Genomic DNA, 24,480 nt, shown 5'->3' with positions numbered 1-24,480 from the left:
GTGGATTCATGTCAATGTATGGCAAAACCAATACAGTACTGTAAAGTAAAATAAAGTAAAAAAATAAAAAAATTAAATTAAAAGGAAAAAAAAGACCACTGCAAACCCAACTGTAGCATGACACAGAAAGCAATGCTCATGGGGCGTGGGGGCCACAATGCCATACAACTTTCAGTGGAGTGGACATTACTCTTTGAAGGGATGTCCAGAAGGAGCAGTCATGAATGGCACGGCATTTGCCATTCCATTATGTCCACTTTGAAAGACCAGGACATAAGCATCAGAACAGGCAAAAAGAAGAAATAATATGTCCAGGTAGAGAAAATGGATATAACAATACACAGAAGAACTACACAAAAAAGGTCTTAATGACTCGGATAACCAGATCACTCACCTAGAGTCAGATGTCCTGGGGTGTGAAGTCAAATGGGCCCTAGGAAGCATCACTATGAACAAAGCTAGTGGAGGTGATGGAATTCCAGCTTACCTACTTAAAATCCTAAAAGACGGTGCTGTTAAAGTGCTGCACTCAATATGCCAACAAATTTGGAAAACTCAGCAGTAGCCACAGGATTGGAAAAGGTCAGTTTTCATTTGAATCCCAAAGAAGGGCAATGCCAAAGAATGCTCAAACTACCGTACAACTGCACTCATTTCACATGCTAGCAAGGTAACGCTAAAAATCTTTCAAGCTAGGCTTCAACAGTATGTTGAATCGAGAACTTCCAGATGTAGAAGCTGGATTTAGAAAAGACAGAGGAACCAGAAACTGAATTGCCAACTACAGTTGGATAGCAAAAAGAGCAAGAGAGTTCCACAAAAACATCTACATCTGCTTCACTGACTATGCTAAAGCCTTTGACTGTGTCAATCACAACATACCGGAAAGTTCTTCAAGAGATGGGAATACCAGACCACCTGACCTGCCTGCCTCCTGAGAAACCTGTATGCAGGTCAAGAAGCAACAGTTAGAACTGGACATGGAACAACGGTCTGGTTCCAAACTGGGAAAGGAGTATGTTAAGGCTGTATATTGTCACCCTGCTTATTTAACTTATATGCAGAGTACATTATGTAAAATGCCAGGCTGGATGAAGCCAAGCTGGAATCAAGATTGCAGGGAGAAATATCAATAACCTCAGCTATGCAGATGATACCACCCTTATGGCAGAAAGCGAAGAACTAAAGAGCCTCTTGATGAAAGTGAAAGAAGAGAGTGAACAAGTTGGCTTAAAGCTCAACATTCAGAAAACTAAGATCATGGCATCTGGTCCCATCACTTCATGGCAAATAGTTGGGGAAACACTGCAAACAGTGAGAGATTTTATTTTTTTGGCTCCAAAATCACTGCAGAGGGTGACTGCGGCCATGAAATTAAAAGGTGTGAAATTAAAAGATGCTTGCTCCTTAGAAGGAAAGCTATGACAAACCTAGACAGTGTATTAAAAAGCAGAGATATCACTTTGAGGACAAAGGTCCATATAGTCAAGCAATGTATTTTCCAGTGGTCATGTATGGATGTGAGAGTTGCGCCATAAAGAAGGCTGGGCACTGAAGAACTGATGCTTTTGAACTGTGGTGCTGGAGAAGACTCTTGAGAGTTCTGTGGACAGCAAGGTGATCAAAGCAGTCAATCCTAAAGGAAATCAACCCTGAATATTCACTGAAAGGATTGATGCTGAAGCTCCAATCCTTTGGTCACTTGATGTGAAGAGCTGACTCACTGGAGAAGACTCTGATGCTGGGAAAGATTGAGAGCAGGAGGAGAAGGGGATGACAGAGGATGAGATGGTTGGATGGCATCACCAACTCAATGGACATGAGTTTGAGCAACCTCTGGGAGATGGTGAAGGACAGGGAAGCCTGGCGTGCTGCAGTCCATGGGCTGCAAAGAGTAGGACGTGACTTAGTGAGATGAACAACAACAGAGGAAATAGGAAAGACACAAGGCATGAAATCCAACGAGTGCTTAGGGAATAACCTGTATACCATTTAACATTATTAAGCACCTACTGGATGCTTAATTCGCCAAGTGGTAGGCATACAGAAATGTCAAATGCAACTCACACTCCAGAGGAGCATGCAGTCTGAGGAAAAAACCCAGGTAAGTTTAATTAGTAATTTCAATTATAATTTATAATTAGTAACTGTAAGTACAAAGAATAGAGGCATACCCAGAGTGCTGGAGGAACTCAGGAGGCAGGGCAGTGATGGTTAGGAGCATGGACTCTAAACACAAACTACTTAGGTGTGAATCCCCTGTCTGCCACTTACTTATGTGTTTGTTTTTCAAATTTCAGTTTTCTTTGGTATAAAATGGGCTCAATAAATGGTACTTGCATCAAAAGACTGTTGGAAGGGTGTTAAGTTAAAATAAGATATTGTATGGTGTCAATATAAGCCCCTGGTGTAGGAGCTGGCACGTATCAAGTACTCCGCATAGATATTAGCTGTTGTTACTATTATTGGCGATACTACTGAGAAGTGATCCTGCTCTTACTGAAAGGTCAGTTTATTCTGAATGCAGGCTGCATGCAGAGGTGCTGCTAGGAGGCTATGCTGAATTGTGATGCTCACCTAACCTCTCTGCACTTCAGGTTCCTCACCTAGAGTAGACTAAGCTTACTACTTGCCAGGTGCTGTTCTGAGCGCTTTATGTGTATGATCTCACTGCATCTCTGTAACAGCCCTATGCATCTTGCAGATGAGGAAACTGAGGCACGGAGCCATCAGGCAACACACACAGAAACGGTTGGGGGGGGGTCACAATGAAGGCACTTATTGGTGAAGGCCTGTTCTTCTTCAGCCCTGCACCTCACTGTCTTTCTGTTCTACCGCCATCCAATCCCAGAGCATCTGACTGCAAGCTGGCATTTTATTTTGCAGGTAAAGAGTACACAAGAGCCAAACATGCCATGGTGATGAGCCTAAACCAGGAAAAGGACACCTAATACACAAAGCTACGTATCACACCTCCCATTTGTGTGGAGTTTGACAATTTATTAAATGCTTTCAGTTACTTGATGTACTTATCTTTCCTTCTGGCCCCAAATAACTGAGCACCAAAAATGGACTAGTAAACATGGTCTCATGTAAGAGACACTTGAGTCCTGTGGATTTGTGGGTGTGGATAGATACTAACCTGGGGATGAGCAAGGGCAGAGTGGGGGACTTCCCTGGTGGCTAAGATGATAAAGTATCTGCCTGCAATGCAGGAATTTGATCCCTGGGTCAGGAAGATCCCCTGGAGAAGGGAATGGCAACCTACTCCAATGTTCTTGCCTGGAGAATCCCATGGTCAGAGGAACCTGGTGGGCTACAGTCCATGGGGTCGCAAACACTTGGATGTGACTGAGTGATGAACACTTAACAGGGACAGAGTGGAAATTCGTTTTGGAACAGTGCTGAGGGCTGATGGTGGGCTCAGCTCTTCCCAACATCTGATAAGCTTTCCCAGCTGAAGGCTTGGTTCTGAGAACCTACAAGATGGATACAAGTTGGACAACTAAGAAGTCCCTCCCGCTATGTGCACATTGCTGTTTTTCTGAAATTTTATTGGGTCAGGGAGCTTCTAAGGGAAAAATTTCATAGATTGTCTCTCCACTCCACACACACACGTCCTTTGCGCTCCCACCCCTCTGTCCTGCAGACACGGGCCACGTCTTTTGTCTTTGTAACTCTAGAACGGTAAGCCCCCTACATACGGAAAAGCTCCATTCTGAGAGCATGTTGGCAAGTCCAACAAAGCTGGCCTAGGTACCCAACTAACACAACTGACTGTATAATACTGTACAAATGAATGAAAACCTCCCTGCTTACCAGCAAAAATTCTGTAAAAAAAAAAAAAAAAATGGGTACGTCAGTGTTGAGCCCAAGAGAGGTAGTAGTTACTTTAGTCACTAATCCTGATCCCCTGGTCCATGCCAGGCCCTGGGCTAGGCACAGGAATTCCAGAGACACAAAAGATACAGTTGGCTAACAAGCCATCTTCAGCAAGTTGCATGAAAGACACTTATGAAAATAAGTGTTAGAAATTCTAAAAGGTTTTCAAAGTGTGCCTGGAGCTTTGATTTTTACAAGACAGTATTATGTGCCTGTTATTATTTGAATGAATGCCACGAAAGAAAATGGGAGACTGAGTTGTCTTTTGAGCTCCACATGCAATATCCAGGCTTAGATTCAAGGTCATATGGAGCCCACACGGTGTAGGTAAAAAGGAGTGGGAGCCTTAGAAAAACCACCTCGGAGCGTGCGTTGGATTTTTAAGACGAGATCAGCAATTTCCCCCTGGCATTATCAGCTTTGCTCAAAATATCACTTAATCTTTGTCTCCGGCTCCTCTTCCAGAAGATGGGGGCGATGTTCCTGGGGGGCACAGAGGAAGCGGCCGGAGGGCAAGGAAGGATGTGATAGGGCTTTAACGGTTTCCTCACTTTGAAGTGTTCTAAAAATACAGCGTTTTCATCGCAAACATGTGATGGGCTATGTGTCAACACAGCATTTCGTGTTGCTAGGGCCGTCTAGCCAATAGTTGTGTGAGTGCTCGCGCAGCTATTCAGCTAATGCAGGGGGAGAGAAAACCGGGGAGAGGCAGGCCCCCCTCTGACCCATGGAGCAGTCCCAGTGGGGCATCCTGAAGCCACGGGCAGGCCTTCCGACTGCTGATGAGCCCAGGCTCCACAGTCAGTCTCTGCCAGTGGCCAGAGACTCTCTCCTGCCTCTTAAACTGCAAGTTTTATTTGCCTGGGGGTTTTATCTGTGATGTAAAAGCCTGACACACCCCACTTCACCACTGTGCTCCGAAGTACAGATTAGAGAACAATTAGGAAGAGAGGAAAACCCAGAGACCCGATTAAAAAAAAAAAAGTGTCTTTAATTTATTCATTACCTTTTCGTACTCACTGGAAAAGACCCTGATGCTGGGAAAGAGTGAAGGCAAGAGGAGAAGGGGGCGACACAGGATGAGATGGCTGGATGGCATCACTGACTCAATGGACATGAGTTTGAGCGAAGTCTGGGAGATAGCGAAGAACAGGGAAGCCAGGCGTGCTGCAGTCCGCGGGGTCACAAAGAGTCAGACATGACTTGGTGACTGAACAATATACCTTTTAAGTTTTTTTCCACCTTCAAGGAGATCAGAGTGGAGCCTTGGCTCTTGGAAGCCTGGCCTTTTGCAAGCACGTGGGCTGGGTAGAAGGACCCACCCCTTGTCTACCTCCAGAGGGGAACACGGCCCGCACTGGACTCACAAAACAGCTAGGGGCCGTCACCATCTGGCAGCTGTGTGGCGGCCTCTGTCCAATGAACGGGTGGTCACAATCCAGCTCCCATTAGGCAGGTGGCCCCTCCACAAAGAGAGCATCTCGCTCAGCAGCCTGCTCGGCCAAGAGGAGAGTGGGCGGGGCATGGGAATTGTATCCACTTGTTCTGCAGAACCAGGCTGCTTCCGGGGTGAGGTGGAAGGGAGCCTGGAGGGGGGAGAGGGAGGAGGGCAGTGGCACCAGAGGCACGTCTGTGCCTTTACAGAACACCTCGGCCCACTCCTCAGGTGTGTCTCGTTTACCCCACTGGCCTTTGCCTTATGCAACCACCCAGCGGCTATTTTCTGAGATCAGCCCCAGACACGATGACTTCAATCGGGGGTGGGGTGGGGATGTTGGTGGAGATGCAATGCCCGCCACACTCTCTCATCAGCCTCCCTTATGCTATGAATAGGGGCCACGTGTGAGGCAGAGGCTGCTGAGAAAGGTCCTCTCTCAACCTTTCTGGGGTTGACTAGCATTCTCACCCCAAAGGAACAAGTTACGGCTGATGCTAAAGACAGAGGGAGTGCTGTCTACTGGACAACTCATGGGCATCTTGGAGCATTAACGTGATGAAAGCCCAGCTTGCTGCTCTGCCAGTGAGCAACCTGATTCCATCTAGGGAGTGAAAAAGTCAGCCTACGTCCTCCCAGCCTAAGGGAAGTGTCCCTCCCCCCTGCATAGGGGAAGGGCCCTCCACCCGGCACAGCAGCAGTGAATAAATTAAGCAATGTTTTTTCATAACTCATGCAAACAGTTTTGCTTACATCCTCCTTTTAACAACCTGGAATTCTTTTCAAAATCTAAAATTCATACACATAAACAGACAAAAACCAAACACCCAGCTCAACAAACACCAACCAACTTGACCATGAAGAATCTTTAAGCAGCAACAGAGAACGTACAAATAAGAATCTTGGATGAGGTTGCAGGAACTCTATAATGTGCTAGGAAAACCTGTTCAGAATTGGTATCCATGACTACATTACTTCTCGACTCAACAGAATGTAGGTCCCACCGAAGGGATGCCTCAAGAGTATAAGTTTTGTAGGGAGAAATGTTAATGTACGTGAAAGCGCATGTTAGTCAACATGCTTATCTCCTTCTCAAAGTGGTGACTCTTCCAATAATTACATTAATGGTAATTAAGGGTCACATCCAAAATGAGCTACACTGCATAGGCTTCTGAAAGCAGCAGTGATGCTGGGTAGGGTGTAGCAGTGGGTTAAGAACTAGCTTCTGTGTGAAATATCTTCTTGAGGATGGTTAGTCTAGTAAGCCTAGGGATCCCTGCCATGAAAATCAGGAAACTCCACTCATGGTCCCAAAACGCGCCTTTAATGCCAATCAACCATCTTCAAAACTGAGTGCAGCTGGTAACGAGATAGTCTGCATACAAGAGGATGAAGGCACTGGGACAAACGTTTGAAAATAACTCAAAAGTAACATCGTATGGGATGGTAGTTTAGCTGCAATGTCAGCTCTGAGCTGATTGTACAGAAACGACTGAGTGCCAGAGACCAAAAAAAAAACTGAAAGGCCTCAAACGGAAAGCCCAGTACAATATTAAACACGGTCCAGTGAGCAATTATGACGTGAGGCCTGCAGTCATTACACAATGTCCACAGGAATCAGGACCGGAGCAAAAATAATCAGAAAGAATTATTCTGAAGAACTATTCTGAAAGAGTCTGTTGCCCTCCAGACCGGGCGTGTTAGGATCCAGAATTCTGAACAACTACTTAGGTTTGGAATCTATAGGAGATCCTCTAAAAAATCTCTTGAGTTGCAAATACTTATTTTACTGAATTTTACCCCCATTCTCCAGAGTTCACTGGTCTTTACTGACTACCCCATCCCTGTCTCACGCTACCACATCCTTCTCTTTTCCTACACAATGCAGATTTAAATTGCGTATAATATTTTCTAGCACACTTGTTGAGAAAGAATCATTAGGTTTATAAAAGCCCTTCCCATACATGTGGATTGTATAAGATCCTCCACATGGGTAAGAACCCACTAGTGTTGTCTTTTCTCATCTGTCTTCTTCTCCCACACCTACTCTGCAGAGCCCACATCCTTCCCTCAGTCCCCACCCTACATCAGGCACTGTACCAGGCAATTTACAAACAATATTTTATGAATAATTTGCTTCTCAGAAGTCTATCATGCATGCAATAATGCATACAATGGAAGAAACAGTGTTCAAAGAGGTAAATTTCGGTTACCAGAAAGTTCAAAACGTAGGGGGGTGTGTGTGTGTGTGTGTGTTGTACACGGGACACATATACACGCATACCTCCCCTGTCAACTGGACGCAGCTCCACCAGGTTGGGGCCAGCCCTATCTTCAGGACCTGGCACCAAACAGGGTGACGTTGAGGGGGACAGTAAGGACCATAGCCTCAGTCATGCCAACAGGGGGCTGCAAACTGTGTGCCCTTGGATGGAACGGAGAACCCTCAGCAAAGCTGACGGAGTAACACTTAGGCTGATCTCGTCCTCAACCCCCTACAGGGAGGAGAAAGAAGGAAAAATAAGGCTGAGGAAAAAGGGGATAGGGCGTACTGGGGGTGGGGTGCGTGGCTGAAAAGAAAAAACCTCAGACTCCCACCATCGTACAACCTCGGGGTCCCCCAACCCCTACTCCACCACTGTTGAACACATGGCACAGGGTGCTCGGTTCACGGGGCCTCCTGAGCGTCTGCTCTGAAAGAGTCAACACACACACACCCCAAGTGGTCCGTGATGACCCCAAGCTGCCTGCATGTTTCTAAAGGACTCAGGTAGTCCTCCCTTTATTGCCAGTCAATGCTTTCTCTCCTGGTGGGGCCAAGAACACGGCCTGTTCATCTCTACATTACAGCAGTTAAGTACAATGCCTGGCACACAGTAGGCATGTGTGCGACTCTGCGATCCCGTGGACTGTAGTCTGCCAGGCCCCTCTGTCCATGGGATTTTCCAGGCAAGAATAGTGGAGGGGGTTGCTATGCCCTCCTCCAGCAGATCTTCCCGACCCAGGGATCAAACTTGCATCTCCTGTGGCTTCTGCATCGCTGAGCCACCTGGGAAGTCCACACACAGTAGGTACTGATGGACATTTATTGCCGTGTGATGGGTCCGTGGGTAAACGCGTGGCTAGTTTCCTGGGCCACATTTTTTATCTTTTCTGTTGGACATTAAAATTCCACACTAAATGGGTCCTGGGGCTTTCAAGGTTACCCTAAGCTCCAGATCCTTCTTACAAAAGAGGGAGGCACAAGGTCCCGGCGGGGAGCACCGATCTGAGGACTACTCCTGGGGGGTGCTGGAAGCAGCTGTCCCCATCCTTGCCCTAACTTTCATCCTTTTCTCTAAGTTCACCATCTCTTCTGTGTAAAAGTTTGCTCCAACTCTACACCTGGCCTGCTGCACCAACATTTTAAGGCTAAGCCCCAGAATCCTGGGGTTCAGCATTAACTGAAAGAGCTTATCTATACATAGCCTCACTCTGTACCTTAGCATCTCCCAAACTTCAACCACATTCTCTTCTTTTTATTTTGGAGAGCACAGTCCATCTTTTTACGTTTGGCTGCAGCCTTTCTCTCTTTTCATCCTTATGACTCCATGCTCTCGGGCCTTTTAAGTTGACCTTTGGGACCTCTCCAGACGGGAGCACCTTCCTGGACCTTTGTGATTTGTGCTGCTTTGCCTCTGAAGTGTGTTCATTTCCTTGATGGAACTTCAATAACGGTTCCTCCTATGAGGCACCATGGCCTATATACGAGCAAAAAGCTCTGCACAAAGGGGTGAGTTACTTGTTCCTTAACACTGGGCGTCTGCCATCTTCCTTTGGAACATTTAGCCTTTGGGGAACCATTTTGGACCATTCACTCATCAGAAGCCTTTTTTATGCCTCTTCCCCTCTCCACTGATCTGATCACTCTATACGACTATGATGTGGTTTCCATTAAACCACAGGGAGTTTGGGAGGTACTTTTTTTCACCTAAAACTGAAAAGAAGGCAACAAGAACTAGCTGGCAAGAGGCCACAAACAGCACAGAGGACCCTGAAAACAGTTTTGAAGAGACAGGTCTCCACCCACATGTAGGTTCTGAACTTGTTCTACAAACATCTAATACACCCCAAAATATTTTACAATGACTCAGATTTTGGGTCACTTAAAGAGTGTGATGGGTGGATATTCTCTTTCAATCTCTTGAATCACTTCTCTAATTCCAATTCATGATTCTCTAATAGAAATGAGAAAATAATATTCATTTATTCTTCCAACTGATCACTGCCCCAGGTATACTTCTCCAGTTGGGTTTCTCCAATTTGAACTAATGAAAGAACATGGATACTATATTGGGGATATCTTTCTCAGTCATTTACACAGAAAGTGAAAAAGTATTGATTCTAATATCAATTCCTGTGGTGTTTAGATTGCCATCCCCATTCTCCTGGAACCACTAGATTTTTTTTTTTTCCTACCATTATAACCTGTCCCTCTTCAGCCAAATAACTCGCTTTTCCATTTAGAGCAAACCTACTTCTTTGCTTGCTGTTTGTCTACGTGACTCAGTGAAAAACGGGCTTGTGAAATCATAATACATCATTCCACACATGGCTTTTTTCCTGTGCTCCTTTCTCTAGCACATGTACTCATCAAAGCAGATTTGAAAATATCTTTGGACATTTGAAGTCCCTGATTCTTTACTATATTTAACTGGTCTAGTTCATTGCACATTTCTCTAGTGAGATACCTAATTTCTAAATGATTTTTCCCTGCATTTCAGAGGATGGGTCAGAACATATTCAATTCTTTTGACCAACACTGTCATCTATCATTTCTGCTACCAGAGCCTATAAAAAAAACCCATATCAATCATTTGGTAACTCATTATTTTAGCATTCTACTTTTCGCCATTTGACCAACTCTGTTTTCATCCTTGTTTGGTTTCTGTTGGTTTTGGAGGTCACAATGATTGCATTTATTCATGATAGGTAATCCTGGACATAATCACTTATGTCCAATGGGAAGGAGGATTGTTCTAGCAAGAGGTTTGGACTAGCCAATATCAGATAACAAAACTTGAGAATGGACTGTCTCAAGATCAGTGAAACTGGACAAGGAATAAAAATCTCATGCCTAAATTATGGTAGTATTTGGTATCACAGGTCCAAGAGTGAAAATTCAGTCTTTTAAGAAAATCTACAAACACAAGGTTAAAAAACGGGAGGGGGGAAGCTAATTTTGCTAACAACATGGTATATTTTTATCGTGGTTGGGGTGACCAAAGATAATATATTATCTACAGACCTAATGCTTCATAAAGCATGTCATGATTTTATTTATATTTTTAGTGCTAGCATTTCTAAACACTTCTAAAATAGGACATAACCATGGCTGACTGGAAATTTTAATTGGAAGCCAAGATGGGAGGAGGGGGAAAGTCAACCTTTCCACCCGGTGACCTGACTGTCTGGGGTCCTTGGCGCGAGAGAGAGAGGAGCCAAGGTCATGCAAAGGCCATTCCCAGGCAAGGCCTGCGTCGTGCAGAGTAGCCAGCAGCATCACCCAGGGAGAGCACGTCTCCTTCTGGCCAGGACACTGGACTTCCCATTTCCAAGGACTAATGACCCACAGCATGGTGACCCAGGGTGGTACAACTGCGCACCAGACGGTGGAGAATCTCTGATGTGGAGACATCTCCTTGGGTGCAAATACAAAGGCAAGTCAGACTTCCAGGCAGGAAAACTACCAATGCATCCGTGGGAATTGTGAGTTGCGAGACCTCCTGAACTTGGCTTTTTCGGTCAGCCTCAAACATGTGTTGGAGGGATTCAAACAGAAGCCAGGAAGCCCTAGGTTTACAGTTTACGGCAAATTTCTACCCCAAGGGCCCATTCTCCTTTTGTTTGGAGCCTGTTTTCTTTATTCTTTTGACACTTTAATTCCAGAAATACAAATCTATAGAGGACAAAATGACTGGGGAGCAGCTCATGTACCAGACAGAGGGGAGGAAAACAAAATGGTGAGACGCAGCCTTCGGTTAATTTCATTTCTTCTCTGATCCTGGCCCAGTCTCTGTGTGTCCTCTGGATCTCCCTCCTGCCCCTTCTTCCTCTCTTTTCCCTCCAGAGATATAAGGATCAAAATGTACCCAAGACAGGTTATTATCTGCTGGGGTAGACGCTGCCCTTCTGATATAAATAATGGAAATTCAGGCTGAGGTGGACAAGTATAGCCCCATCTCTGGGCATGGAGTGATGGGGGTATTTAACAGGATTCCTTCTCACTATGATTTCATCAAGGGTTACGTAACATTTCTCTCTCATTTATCTCAATCAGTTCCTTGGGTGTGGTCTACATAAGCTGTAATAATTTAAGACTCCCAATTTCAAAAGACTGAATTGTTAATTTTTTAAAAAATATAACCATATGCTAAATCTGATGAATCTACCTCTCCCAAGGACGTGATAAAACTTCCTGCAGGCTTGAATATAAAGCCTCTGACTGCACCTCATATTTATCCTGCAGGACCTCGGTGATGAAAGGATGTCATGATACGCTACACAGCAATTTCTGTTAACATAAAGTTAATTTAGAGTGAAAGCACCCTTCCTGTGGGCCACTGAGGCAGCACTAACACAACTGGGACTGTCCCAGACAATCTAGGGCAGCCTGCCACCCTCATTTGAAAGAAATTCAGGGCAGAAATCCTATCCCTGTGTCCATTAAAAATGTAAAACTGGTTCATCTTCCTGCGTTCTGAATTCTTTCTCAATTACCGATTTTGAGAGGAAAGCGTTGAAATAAACTGGCTCCAAGGACGTTTTTACTACTCAAGGGAAGTTCCTGAGCATCTTTGGGAAGGAAAGCAAAGGCAAGGAACATGAAAATGAGCCTTTCTGCTCCCACTCCAGCCCCTCAATATTCTTCCTCAAATAACAAGGTTGAAGGTGCTCTTCACAAGCCTTGCACATTTTGAAGAAGACTTGGAAGGTTAAAAGATGATCAACTCCCTCTGGAGTCTACCAGCAGCATCCCACTGCTTTGTCCTCCCACTGAATATATACAACTTGGAGGTAGGCATTATCACTCCCTGCAAAGGTACAGAGATTGAAGCTGGTTCTCTCTAGACTAGTCCACGATAATAAACACCAGTTTCAAGTCAAATGGCTCCAGGGCCTGCTCTCATTTGAGCCCAGAGGAATGTTCTAGCCTCCAGGCTGTCTTGCCAGATTCTGAAATAAAGACAATTAGCTTTGGTGCTTTCCACCCTTCTCTTCCTCCTCTTCACCTCCTCTGTTCATTCCTTGACATCTCATTCTCCATGAAAACTTTTCCATCGTATTGAACTGGGAAGAGAGGAGGATGAATGTAGATTTTTCTGAATGAATTCCTGAAGACTGAAATAAGGAAAAAAGCAACTCATGTTCTATCACCTAAGATCAGTGGAGGGAAAAGAAAAGGATGAAATCACCCAAAGCGAGCCCTGGCACCTCTCCAACTGCGGCCTGACCAACCAGGAGATGAAAGGGCAAAAGCTGCTCTTTTGAAGCTTAAAGGTAATCCCCCTTCCCTGAGCAGCGGTGAATGTGACTTTTATTCCACCCACCCTGGACTCGCAGCGCTGGAAGGGCTGTAGCTGCATGGTGGTTACGCCATGAACCCTGAGCATATTTCAAGAAAAAAGGAAGTTCTGTTTTTCAGGCCTCTGCCACGGAGCACTAGTCAACGCAGGCCACTTCCCGTTCCTGGTTCTCTCTCAGCTGAGAAGTCAAAGAGAGACAGTAAAACTGATGGGCGAGGCACCGGTCAGGGCCAAGGGCCTGCTTCTGCCTCCCCATCTCAATCATCAAATGACTATTCTGGTCACTCAGCACAGAGTCTGAAGAGTTCCTTCCAGTAAAATCAGAATAATAATACCCAACTGGTGGAGCTCAGAGAAATATAATTTAGCATTCATTAGAGAGTAGGTTTTTCCAGGGTGCTGCGATCCTGGGGTGTAATTCTGATTAAAATGGAAACTGCAAGAGTGATGGTCCAAGGCACACAAATTTATGTACCACTTACAGGTTCTGAGTTGGGTGTCACTGGACACCATTCCCACAAGCTGCCGCCCCTTGCACTGTATGTCACTCACCACCTCCACTCCCCAGCTCTTCCTTCTCCCAGACCAGAGCTACCCTATGTTTTCACCAGCTTCCCCACCTGAGATGTCAGTGAATATCCTGATGCAACGAGTACCCTTCCTGACCTCCAGCCGCATCTCTTGGGCTCACTCGCTGATGGACAGAGAACCACAATGGCCAGGGCCCGCTGTAAACAGACACAACCTGAGGGTGACCGTACTCTCCTCCAAGTTCAATAATCCGGGAGTGGGGTTCAGGATGGGGAACACGTGTATACTTGTGGCAGATTCATGCTGATGTATGGCAAAACCAATACAATATTGAAAATAATTAACTTCCAATTAAAATAAAAAAATAAAAAAATAATAATCCCCTTGTTCTTTCCCTACTGGATTTTCCAAGGCAGTTATTTCACACCTTTTCTTCTTAAGTCTTTGATTCCACCCAGACTTCTCAGAAACGTACTACCTCTAGAGAAGTCCAAGGGCACGTGTACCGAGTCTCATCTCCTTCCACTAGACCAAAATTCACTCTGGTGTTACTTCGTCCCAACAGCCCCACTGTCTCGACTAAAGCATCTCTCCACCTGCTGACACGTGCTCTTCAGCCACTCCTTGCATCCCTTCCAGGACCCTGAGCCCCATCTACCTTGCACTAACTTTTTTCATTCTATCTTCTTACCTTTGGCTCCAAAAAAAAAAAAAAAAGTGCTGCATCTAAGCTTTTTTTCCTTTCATTCTCTGACTCCCAGAAAAGGTAGTCCCACTTATAGCCCTACACGGAAACCTACATGCTCCCTCTCCCAACCTCCCCCATCCTTCTGAAATGCTCCCAGGTCCTCCAATCATCAAATACGACCACTTTCCTTGGCCTACATTCTGCTCGACTCTTCTGAGCCACCTCAGACTCGATATGATCAAGATTAAACTGACCACCTGGCTCCCTGTCAGCTCCCACCTGCTGACTCCTTCCCCAGGTAGGCCACAACCTCCCAACTGTTACCGCCCCAAAAGGGTTCTCAAGTCCACTTCCTCCCACATGCTCACATCTAGGTGACTTGGTTTCTTCCTCTCCGTTGCCATGACAGTGTCCTGTCTAGGCTCCATGGACTCCCTGACACAGGCCACCAGGGTCCTGGCCACCCTCCCTGTTGCTGAAATACCTTCCCAGTCCCTTGGCTCTCTAAGAAATAAAACGCAAATATTTTAGCCTGAGATATAAGCTCTTAGCAACTGACTCTAGCCTTAATTGCTAAGCCTCCTCCTCATCCCCTCTTCCTTCATTTTCTATATTTCACCTTTTCTCTGGACTCTGGGAGAATGCACAGTTCCCAGAACCCAACCTGCATGTTCTCCTCTCCATACCAGAATCAGGCCAGTCCATCTACTTGCATGTTCAATATTGTCTTTATTTGTTTATTCAGTCATTAAGTTGTGTACCACTCTTTGTGACCCCATGGACTACAGCATACCAGCCTTCCTTGTCCTTTGTTCCCTCCCGGAGTTTGCTCAAATTCATGTCCATTGAGTTGGTGATGTCTTTACTTACTCAAATCTTATCGTTTTTTTCAAGACTTGGTAAGGATGCCATTTTGTCCCATTTCTTTAGTTGCAAGTTATTCATGCCTCCTCTGAACCCCTACAATTCAAATATGCTCATCTCTTTCTTCTTTATTCTTATCTCATTCTCTTACATCACAGCGACCTGTGTATTTATTTGCCTCACTGTCCCTATTAGATATCAGGGACAGTGATGATACTAATAACTGTCGTAACAACCAGCACCATAGTGAGCTCCTACCACAGACCAGTTCTGTGCAAAGCATGTGATTTCTCCATCTCAGCAACCCACTGGGGACTGTCTCCCTTGTCAGCTGAGATTAAGTAACGTGCTCAAGGCCAGCATGCAGTAAGCGATGGAACTAGAAACTGAACTGAGGTTTGTTGAGGTCAAAAGCCATCTCTTAACTACTATATAGTATTCCTCAGTATCTTTACTCGACCAATAACTGCTCAACAAAACACGCTCTTCCTAGGACCTCAGAGGTCTGATGGTTTACTGAGCCAGGTTCCCCAGAGTTGCTGAGGCTGCTCAGTGAACACATACACTTATGTAAGAGAAGAAACAGTTTAGGTTTCCTTAAAGGATATTTTCAAAGATAGAAAAAAGTTTTTATTCCTCAAGATTAAATAGCACATCACATACAAAATGAGAGGAAAAACCTAACTCACCTGTATTAGGTAAATGCCTGATTTTGTCTCCTTCTTTGGAACCACTGATGTCAGTAATGCAATGCATCAAGGCCACCCTGAAAGCCTTCGATAATTTAAACCATGTTTAGAGAAAAGCCTCCAAATTTCTAATTTCTGAGGCTCTGACATCAGCCCCAGGAAAGCAGGACAATTTTACTATGTTAATAGAGTCAGAACCAGTGTAAATGTGGGCTCATTGTTTTACCTATGAACACAAAGGTAACGTATGACACACTTCGGTCTCTGTGTAAGGAAAAGTGGTGATGGTTGATCTCTATGCGTAAGCGGCTAAGGGCTGTAATCCTCCAAGAGGAATGTCATTATACAGCCCAAATCCCATCACAACAAACACCGTTACAACAGAGATGTCTGTATAACAAAAACCCTTCCAAGCTTTGGCTGACAGCCCATATACTTCAAGCAATATTTGATGTGAGACCTGGAGTTCACAGTACTGGGAACTGACCTATATTTGCAAAGGTAAGACCTGAATGATTTCAGCTGTGACTTCTATCCCATGATGCCATGAGTTGTAGTGATGTATAATCTCAACCCAGGAGTACAAAAACTAAGGACAAAGACAGAAGCAGAATCAACCCTGTTCTTGAAGGGCAAAATTCCTGCCTCTCACTTGGGGAACCCTTAGAGAAAGGGCCTCTTACCCAATCCTGAAATAAAGCCGACCAAGGGCTTCCCTGGTGGCTCAAGCAGTAAAGAATCTGCCTGCAGAGCAGGAGACGTAGGTTTGATCCCTGGGTCAGGAATATCCCCTGGAGAAGGGAATGGCAACCCACTCCAGTATTCTTGTCTGGGAAATCCCATGGACAGAGGAGCCTGGCAGGCTATAGTCTATGGGGTTGCAAAGAGTCGGACATGACTGAGAGGCTAACACACTTTCACTTTCAAGGCTGGATGCAGCCTCATCTCATTGAGAAGTAAGATGGGGTGGCCTGTGAAGACAGATGAACTGGGCTGAAATTTCTACTCTGATGCTTACTAGCTGGGTAAACTAGGCTACATCTCTTAGGTTTTTGTGATCCTCATTTTTCTCATCTGTAAAATGTGACTAGGACCATCTGCTTTCAGGATTCCAGTAAGAATTAAATGAGATAACTATACAAAGCTCTTGGAGAATGAAATGGCAATGCCCTCCATTATTCTTGCCTGGAGAATTCCATGGACAGAGAAACCTGGTGGGCTACACAGTCCATGGGGTCACAAAGAGTCAGACGTGACTGAGAGGCTAACACACACACATACAAAGCTCCTAACACAGAGCCTGGTACACAGCATGGGCTGAAAAAAGTAAGTCCCCTTGCCAGGTCTCCCTTTCTCTCCAAGACTGTGGGCTGATACAAACTATTTTAATAGTTATAAGACTGAGTGAATGAAGTTAAAATATAAACTTACAAATATAGCCTGGTAAAGATACTGCTCAGAGGAACATGGGGGAAAAGAGAGCAAACAGTATAAGAACCAGGCCAGGCACAGACACTTACTTGACTTAGAGAAAGGTCTTCTTGGCTAAAGTGGGACACGTGTAATCAAAAGCTAAAATGCACGTAACCAGGTGTTGTAGCAATAAAGCTTTGATCATTGTGTCAGAAGTCATTTTAAAAATGCTGAATAAACTGAAATTTGCAGGCATGTTTTCCTAGTCAAGGATGAACTGTGGTTACTGACTCCCAAGCACCTGTTTACTGCTGACAGCCTAGTTTTCTGTGGGGGCTATTCCAGAAGGTGGGAGGGCCCTTCTTAGCTAAGTCCTCGGCTTCAGCCCATTCATTATACTGTCTTTGGATGCCGTAAAAATATTAAAACACATTCTAGTCTTCTCCATTTGGGAAATAGGTCAGTAAAGAGTTTAGAAATATGATCAATATTAGGGATATGCCCTATTTGTGATATTTTTAACCCTCTTGACTTTGAGATACCTAATTTATATTTTTCAAATTATGGGACAATCAAGCATGTGGTGACAAAATTTTTCTATACATTCTTCTGAAAACACTCTTGGTGTTACATGACAGTTTTTGAGATAGAAAAGGAGAGTCCTATAAACATAATCTGAAGGCATGCCTGTTCACCTTTATAAAATAGATATGATCCAGGGGTTTTACTTTGGCCACCTGATGCAAAGAGCTGACTCATTGGAAAAGACCCTGATGCTGGGAAAGACTGAAGGCAGGAGGAGAAGGCGGCAAAAGAATACAAGATGGTTGGATGGCATCACCCACTCAATGGACATGAGTCTGAGCAAGCTCTGGGAGATGGTGATGAACGGGAAGCCTGGCGGCGTGCTGTAGTCCACGGGGTCACGAGAGTCAGACATGACTGAACGACTGAACAGCAACAACAAGGGGTTTCAAAATTTCTCGAACATTTCCAAAAAGTCCTATCAGACCTCAGCAACTACAGGGAACGAGAGATGGCCCAACATTTCTCGGAGTCAGAACGTCAGCGTTCCAACAATGACTTAGTAGTCCTTTGCCTTGACAGTAAGGAAGAGGCTCAGAGACGAGAATGGGCTGATGTTCCTGTGTTCAACTAAAGTGTGTGCACAAGCCATACACTGAGCTTACAGAACCTCTTTTAAGAGGAAGCAGAGAAAAAAGATAACAAGCCAGACAGAAGTACTGAGGTGCAGGGAAACAGCAACTGTGAGACTCACAAAGGGTTGGAGGAGCCCTGGGTAGGAAGATCAAAAGAGAGAAACAATTATCGAAGTGAGGTTGAAACATGGACAGAGAACAGATGGTAGCAGCAGAGGAGATACCGTAAGTTCATTTCTACACAGAGCTCACAATGGGTGACTCCAATATCCAGAAGCTTCAACCTGGACAGACGTTTCCAGCCTCTATTTAAGAATGGTGCCTCCCTCCCCATCACCCTCATCTTAAAATGGAGGCAGTGACAGTCTACAGATTGCACACGTGAATCTTACCACTGCTAAGGGCGTAAACCACAAGCATTTCTGAAGGTGCGCTAACTATTTCAGGCCACTAGGGTGCTACTTCCCTCTCCCCAAAGGCACACTTCATTTAATGATCTCCATCTAGACCCCAAGAATTAATGTCCCTCCTAGAAGTGTACCCTTTATTCCTTACGCCAGTGCTTATTGCTGTTTCTAGGGTACTTCAAGATCCCCACAGGCTACGGAAAAGTGAAATGCAATTGTAATTACATGGGCAGTAACAGAAAAGTGGGGGGGTAGAAAGAGCTCCTGAAATGCAAGGCTAAGAAACACTATTCCTCTGAGAGGCTAGCCACTCTGCCCAGAAGAGCCTGTGCTGCCTAGAAAGTGACCTCAGGGAGGAATCACGCGCCTGGAGAGAGGCGCGGCCGCCCCCTGCTCCTCCCTCCCTGCATCCGAGGCCAGCTGGTCCACCTGTCCGGGAGGCAGGCAGGGGCGCTGGGAGGAGCCCCGTTGGCCACGGGGCACAGGGGCGGCGGGGCGGGTCTTTCTCACCCTCCTCCCTTCCCGCGAATAACCAGGACCCCCACCCCACCCCCCGCAGGCCTGGCCTGCACGCCCGCGACCCCTCGCGCGAGCGCCCTGCTGTCTGTACCTTTACTCTGGGGAGGGTTCTGACTCCGGTCCCGGAGGACGTTGATCTGGTAGACGGCTCCGTAAGGCTCAAAAAGTTCTTTCAGCTCCTTTTCTGACCAGGACCGGGGGATCTGTCCGACAAACATCTTAATGGCATCTGGGTCTGGTTGGTCTGAGTGATCCAAAGCGCCGTTCATCTTGTTGGCTGTGCCGTTACTGTCAAAAAGGGAAGCGGGAGCCAGAGTTAGGGCTGCAGGGCGAGGGACAGGAAGACAAAAAATCGGGGGTGGGGTGGGGGCGGGGAGGCGGAAGGAGGAGGAAGAGGAGCACGGGGCAAAGTGCCTAATGAGTCGTGGAAATGTGATGAACTAAAACAAAGCACAGGCACCATTAGGTTGCTCCTCGGTGGCCGCAGCGCGGGCTCTCACTGCAGGCTGCTGTTCGGCACCGCCGCCTGAGCCCGGGGCAGCGCCCCACCGGGTGTCACCCGGGGCGTGGACATCTTGAAACCCGGCTCGGGAGGCAGCTGCAAGTTAAGTGCAGGTCTCGCTCCGCGAGGCTGCCATCAACGCATCCGCAGCGTTATCAGTCTCACACTGGCTCTCATGTGGAAAGAAAGGCAAGGCTGGATTTCTGCTGCCTTTCCCACCAGCCCCCTCCACCCCTTTCGGAAGGTTTTAGGAAGACAGGAGAGAGGTGGTAATAATAAAGTCACATGAAAAGAAAATGAAACACTTGGCAGTCCGTCAGATGACTAATGCAAGATGCTGGTGATGAATTTGCAGAGCGCGCGAGGCATCCATGTGTGCATCAAATTAGTACGTTGTTGCTGCTCAGAAGAGAAAGTGCTCCAGCAATGCGGCTGGGTGCACCCGATTGGCTGCCCACGCTGGAGAAAAGGGCCCTGGCGGGGAGGGGGGCTCCCGTTTAAAAAGCACATTGTTTATGGGACCCGGGCACAAAGGCTCTAATTCAGAGAGGCAAAGGCGATCTCAGAATTGCCTGCTTTGTGATAGGAGGGGGAAAAGAAAAGCAGTCCCAGAAAGTTGAGTTCCCGCTAAAGGACACTGAATATTTCAAATCTTTCACACTCCATAAATTGCTCTCTGTATATCTGACATCCAGATGTTGCACTTGAGTTCTAAACAATCACACGTTTGGGAGGGAAAAGAGTAAAGTCTGCCTTTCCTTCTCCCAGCTTCAATAAATTTTGGGGGCTGATACAAAGAGCAAAGACCGTAAGCTTTTACATATCAATCTTCCTTAATGCTGTTTTCCAAAACCCTCATTTGAAAGAGAGAATGCTTGTTTAGAACCTGCAATTCTAGTCACCGACACGTAAAAGGATGAAGGCATTCATATTTGCTTGGTTCCCTCCACCTTGTAAGCTGCAGTAAGTAATAAAGCAAAGCCACATACTCTTTTCATCTCCCCCCACCCCCCAATGCACCCTAAAGCCACCTACTCTGCCAAGTGACAAGGCTGAATGCCCTGAGCAGCACTGATTTGCAGTGCTAATCCTCAGTCTGTGAAAACATATAAAATGCACTTAAATTCAGCAAACATAGAACCTACAGAGCCATGTTCATGACTGCCCCCCAACCCCAGCCTCTAGCCCAGGAGGCAAAAAGGTCAAGAAATGGCCACATGGACGATGGCTTCACTGAAAATGGTCTCTTCACGGTAGCCTAGGGTAACAGTAAGAAGGTTTTCAAAGATCTTAAGTAGGTTTCTTTATTTCAGTCAAAACCCCTCAGAGCACCTTAAATTTGCTGCAAAACTAGGTTAGTCCTGAGCTCTTGGGGGAAAAAAAAGACACTGATGGCTAACAAACAGCAGCAGTAAAACTTATGGAAAGGAGAAATTCTGAATTCAGTTTAATCCAGAGAGGAAAAAGATGGTAAATACTCTTCAACTAGGTCCTGGCTTCAATTTCTATTTCTCCTTATCCCCCAATTTACCACTCTATTTTTTTTTTCTTTAATCCTTGAGATAAACAATCAGACTAACTTGAAAGCACTTTCAGAGCTTTCTCTAATCAACCTTATTGTTATAAAAAAAAATGTTCTACTGAATACAATGTTGAGCACAAAACCTTCCTTCAACAATTTAGGTGTAATGTAACGCTTGTTTATATTAGAGCTGGAGTGTTTATCTTCTTCCCATGCACCTCGACTGCTTTTCAAATTGCCCTCTGGGAATTCAATAAACACTTTTTAACCCCACAGGGCTGACTCTGGCAAGGGGGAGGTGGCAGAGCCCCACGCAGAACAGAATGTAGTGCTCACAGCTCGCTGAGAGCTGAGAGTGTGGCAAGACTTATTTCTGGGACAGGAAGGGCCTGTGGTTACCGCTGTTGACAATCAGCTAGAATGAAAAGAGGAAGGCGTTGCCACAGGTCCCAGCTAACAGGGAACGGAAGTTCAGAAAATGGGGCTCCTGCATCTCCTCTGAACAGAGTTAACACAACAGATGGGCCAGGTGGCAGCACACTCACTGGTCCTTATACCTCAGCTTAGAATTCTAGAGCAAGTGTTCTTTCGTGGGTCTCCAAACAAGGGCCCGTTTCTACTTTCTAAAAAAAAAAGAAAAAAAAAAAAACACACTCCCTGGGGTGCATAGGGAGAAACACCATGAAGAGGGGCTTATGCTTCACCTTTTGGCTTTTATGTTGGGAAGTGTGTATTTAAAATTCATGTCCCTCAGTCATCCTTTACAGATGCCTTTAGACCTCTCGTATCCTGATGCAGGCGGGGGTTGGCACTTGAGGTTTGAATCCTGGCATCATCATTTCCTAACTGTGCCTCTCTGGGCCTCAGACTCTTCATCTGTAAGATGGAAACAGACTTCACCTCTGTTGAGCCATGTGCTAACTACAGGATGTGGCCCCGGGTTCAAAATGTCTAATGGTGTCAGCTGTTCCCACTGTTAATCTTTTCTGGGCACTTGTGAAGCACTAGAAATGAATGACCACTACGAGTCTACTTCTCAATCCAAAGTTTTTCCTAGTGTGGACTCAAATACAGCTCATATCCTAAGTAATAATAATAGGCATCTTTCAGTGAGCCCTTCTAGGCCAGATACCATGCCAGGTGCTTTACATATATTATCTAATCCTTTTACCATTTCTATGAGAAATTTTTCAGATGCAGATATCTAAGAAATAATTCCCTTTTCTAAGATTACCAGTTTATACACTGTAGAAGTAGAATTTGAACACAGGCCCAATGGGCTCCAAAGCACAGAGTATTTCTAAACCATCATGAGGCCAAGTATTGTATAAGGTCTGTTTTGGGCTGTGAGTAAACAGCTTGTGCAAAAATCTATGAGAAGACAAGGCTAAGAACAAGACCTATCGGTTCCCTGGAATTAGCTGCCAGACAAAAGGCAGCACTAACACACACACACACACACATCTCTCCTCTTTTGGTGTGTGAGAACCAGGGTGCAAAGTAAGGAACTTAAGAGTCTATTAAGACTACGTTACAATCCACACTTTCTCCATAATCATACAAAGCGTCTCCAACTCCAGAGACTGCCTCCCTTTCTACTCCCACAGGATCCCATGAATGAGCACCTCTCCTCCACATCTGAATCCTTTCCACTACCTGCCCATTTTGCAAACAAATGTTCCAAAGGTCTGCATCAAATGCTAAGAGCATGACTATCCATTAACTAAGTCCAACAATATCTAGCTGTTACACAAACTCACAGCAAAGACACATCTTCCTGATCGAAGCATCAGTGGTCCTATCCCATTGATGACCCCTGTGTTGCTGAATCCCATGCCCTGGATCCCGATGGTATGTTATCAGGAGCCTGGGTAACTTAGTTCTAACACACGAGCTCCTCCTTCTTTGGACTTACCACTTTCTTCCCGGCTGACATTCATCTCTATAGAAGACATACTGACTCTTTTGTCCTCATGGGGCTATAAGTGCTGATACTTCTAAGGAAGACAGAAATCATGTGCGTGACAGTTAAACCTTTCGGGGTACTTGCTAGAGACCACAGGAAAATCAATTTGATCTACAAAGAAGGGTAATTATGGGAACAGATACCCTAACTCTCACTAAGACTCTCAGTAACACCTTCTATTTATTGCAATCTGATCTCAGACTTAGAAAATTAGACTAGCTCGCTTCCCACCCTCCCTAGTGATCCTCGGCCCCCAGCACAAGGCAGGAATTAGATTCAAATTCAAAGATTTATTGACAGCCTACTCTTTGCCAAACAACTTTTCCAGGTACAGGACACAAGAGCACCACAACAGCTCCCCAAAGATGAAATTATCATCCTCTATTTGGAAATGAAGCCACTGAGAGGCACAGAGGTAGAGTGGCTGTTCAATGCCACACTCCTAAGAGAAGGTGTCTGCAGAATCTGAACAGTGACTGTTCAATGCCACACTCCTAAGAGGAGGCGTCTGCAGAATCGGAACACAGCACACAGAGGCCGGACACAGTAACAAAGGCCGACAGTTACTGCTTAATAGTCTGTGAACTGGGTTTCTTGAGGGTGATGTTTCCTGTGGATTCAGTGGCCGCTGGCAGCCCTGAGACGCAAGCCCATACATCTCTGCTACCTACAAACTACGATACTATCCTCGGTCTCAATTCTACTTTTGCTCTTGGCAAAGAGCCACATGAGGTTCCGCCAGGCCAGATGCCATATGGAATCGGACCACGAGTTGGAGAGCACTAAGCCAGCAGGCACTGGTGATATTGATCTCAGAGCCAAGACGAAAATATGATGATGTTGGGGGGAAAAATGATAGTGCTTACTCGTTGCTTTAAGCGCTGGCACTGACCCACTTCCCTACTCTATTTTCGAGTAGAGAGAACTAGATCAACAGAGGACATGCAGACTCTTCTGAGGTTCCTCTAAGTAGCAGAATATTACAGACATTATCACAACTGATTTAATGCGTTCTTGTTATTAACTCCAGGATGCAAGCTTTTACGAAGCCCAGGGAATGCAGGCTTCTTTTTGGAGAATGCAAACAAATGACACTTTATCTTGTTCCTTGGACAGCAACTTTCTGTATTATATGTCCCTTATCTACACAACGGAGAAGGCAATGGCAGGCACCCCACTCCAGTACTCTTGCCTGGAAGAAAGAATAACAAACTTACAACACGGGTATGAGAAATCCCAAGTGGCTATAAATGATTTTATGAAAGTTGAAAAAAGGAAATAAAATGTCACCATCAGAAGATATACCAACCTGAAACCAACACAGAAAGACGCCTTGT

General features: G+C 45.5%; 1 protein-coding gene across 2 annotated transcripts in view; it reads right to left on the bottom strand.

Moving 5' to 3' along the window:
- Window positions 1-24,480, bottom strand: part of CELF2 (CUGBP Elav-like family member 2) — a 308,002-nt gene that overhangs the window by 137,729 nt on the left and 145,793 nt on the right. For both annotated transcript variants that reach the window (XM_052650849.1, XM_052650850.1), the window contains exon 2: window positions 19,245-19,441. In XM_052650849.1, coding sequence (XP_052506809.1) covers window positions 19,245-19,441 — 197 coding nt within the window. The remainder of the gene's footprint in view (window positions 1-19,244; window positions 19,442-24,480) is intronic.

Source organism: Budorcas taxicolor, chromosome 13 (genome assembly GCF_023091745.1).
Source record: "Budorcas taxicolor isolate Tak-1 chromosome 13, Takin1.1, whole genome shotgun sequence".
Classification (NCBI taxonomy): Eukaryota; Metazoa; Chordata; class Mammalia; order Artiodactyla; family Bovidae; genus Budorcas; species Budorcas taxicolor.
This window is presented reverse-complemented; position numbering and strand designations above follow the sequence as displayed.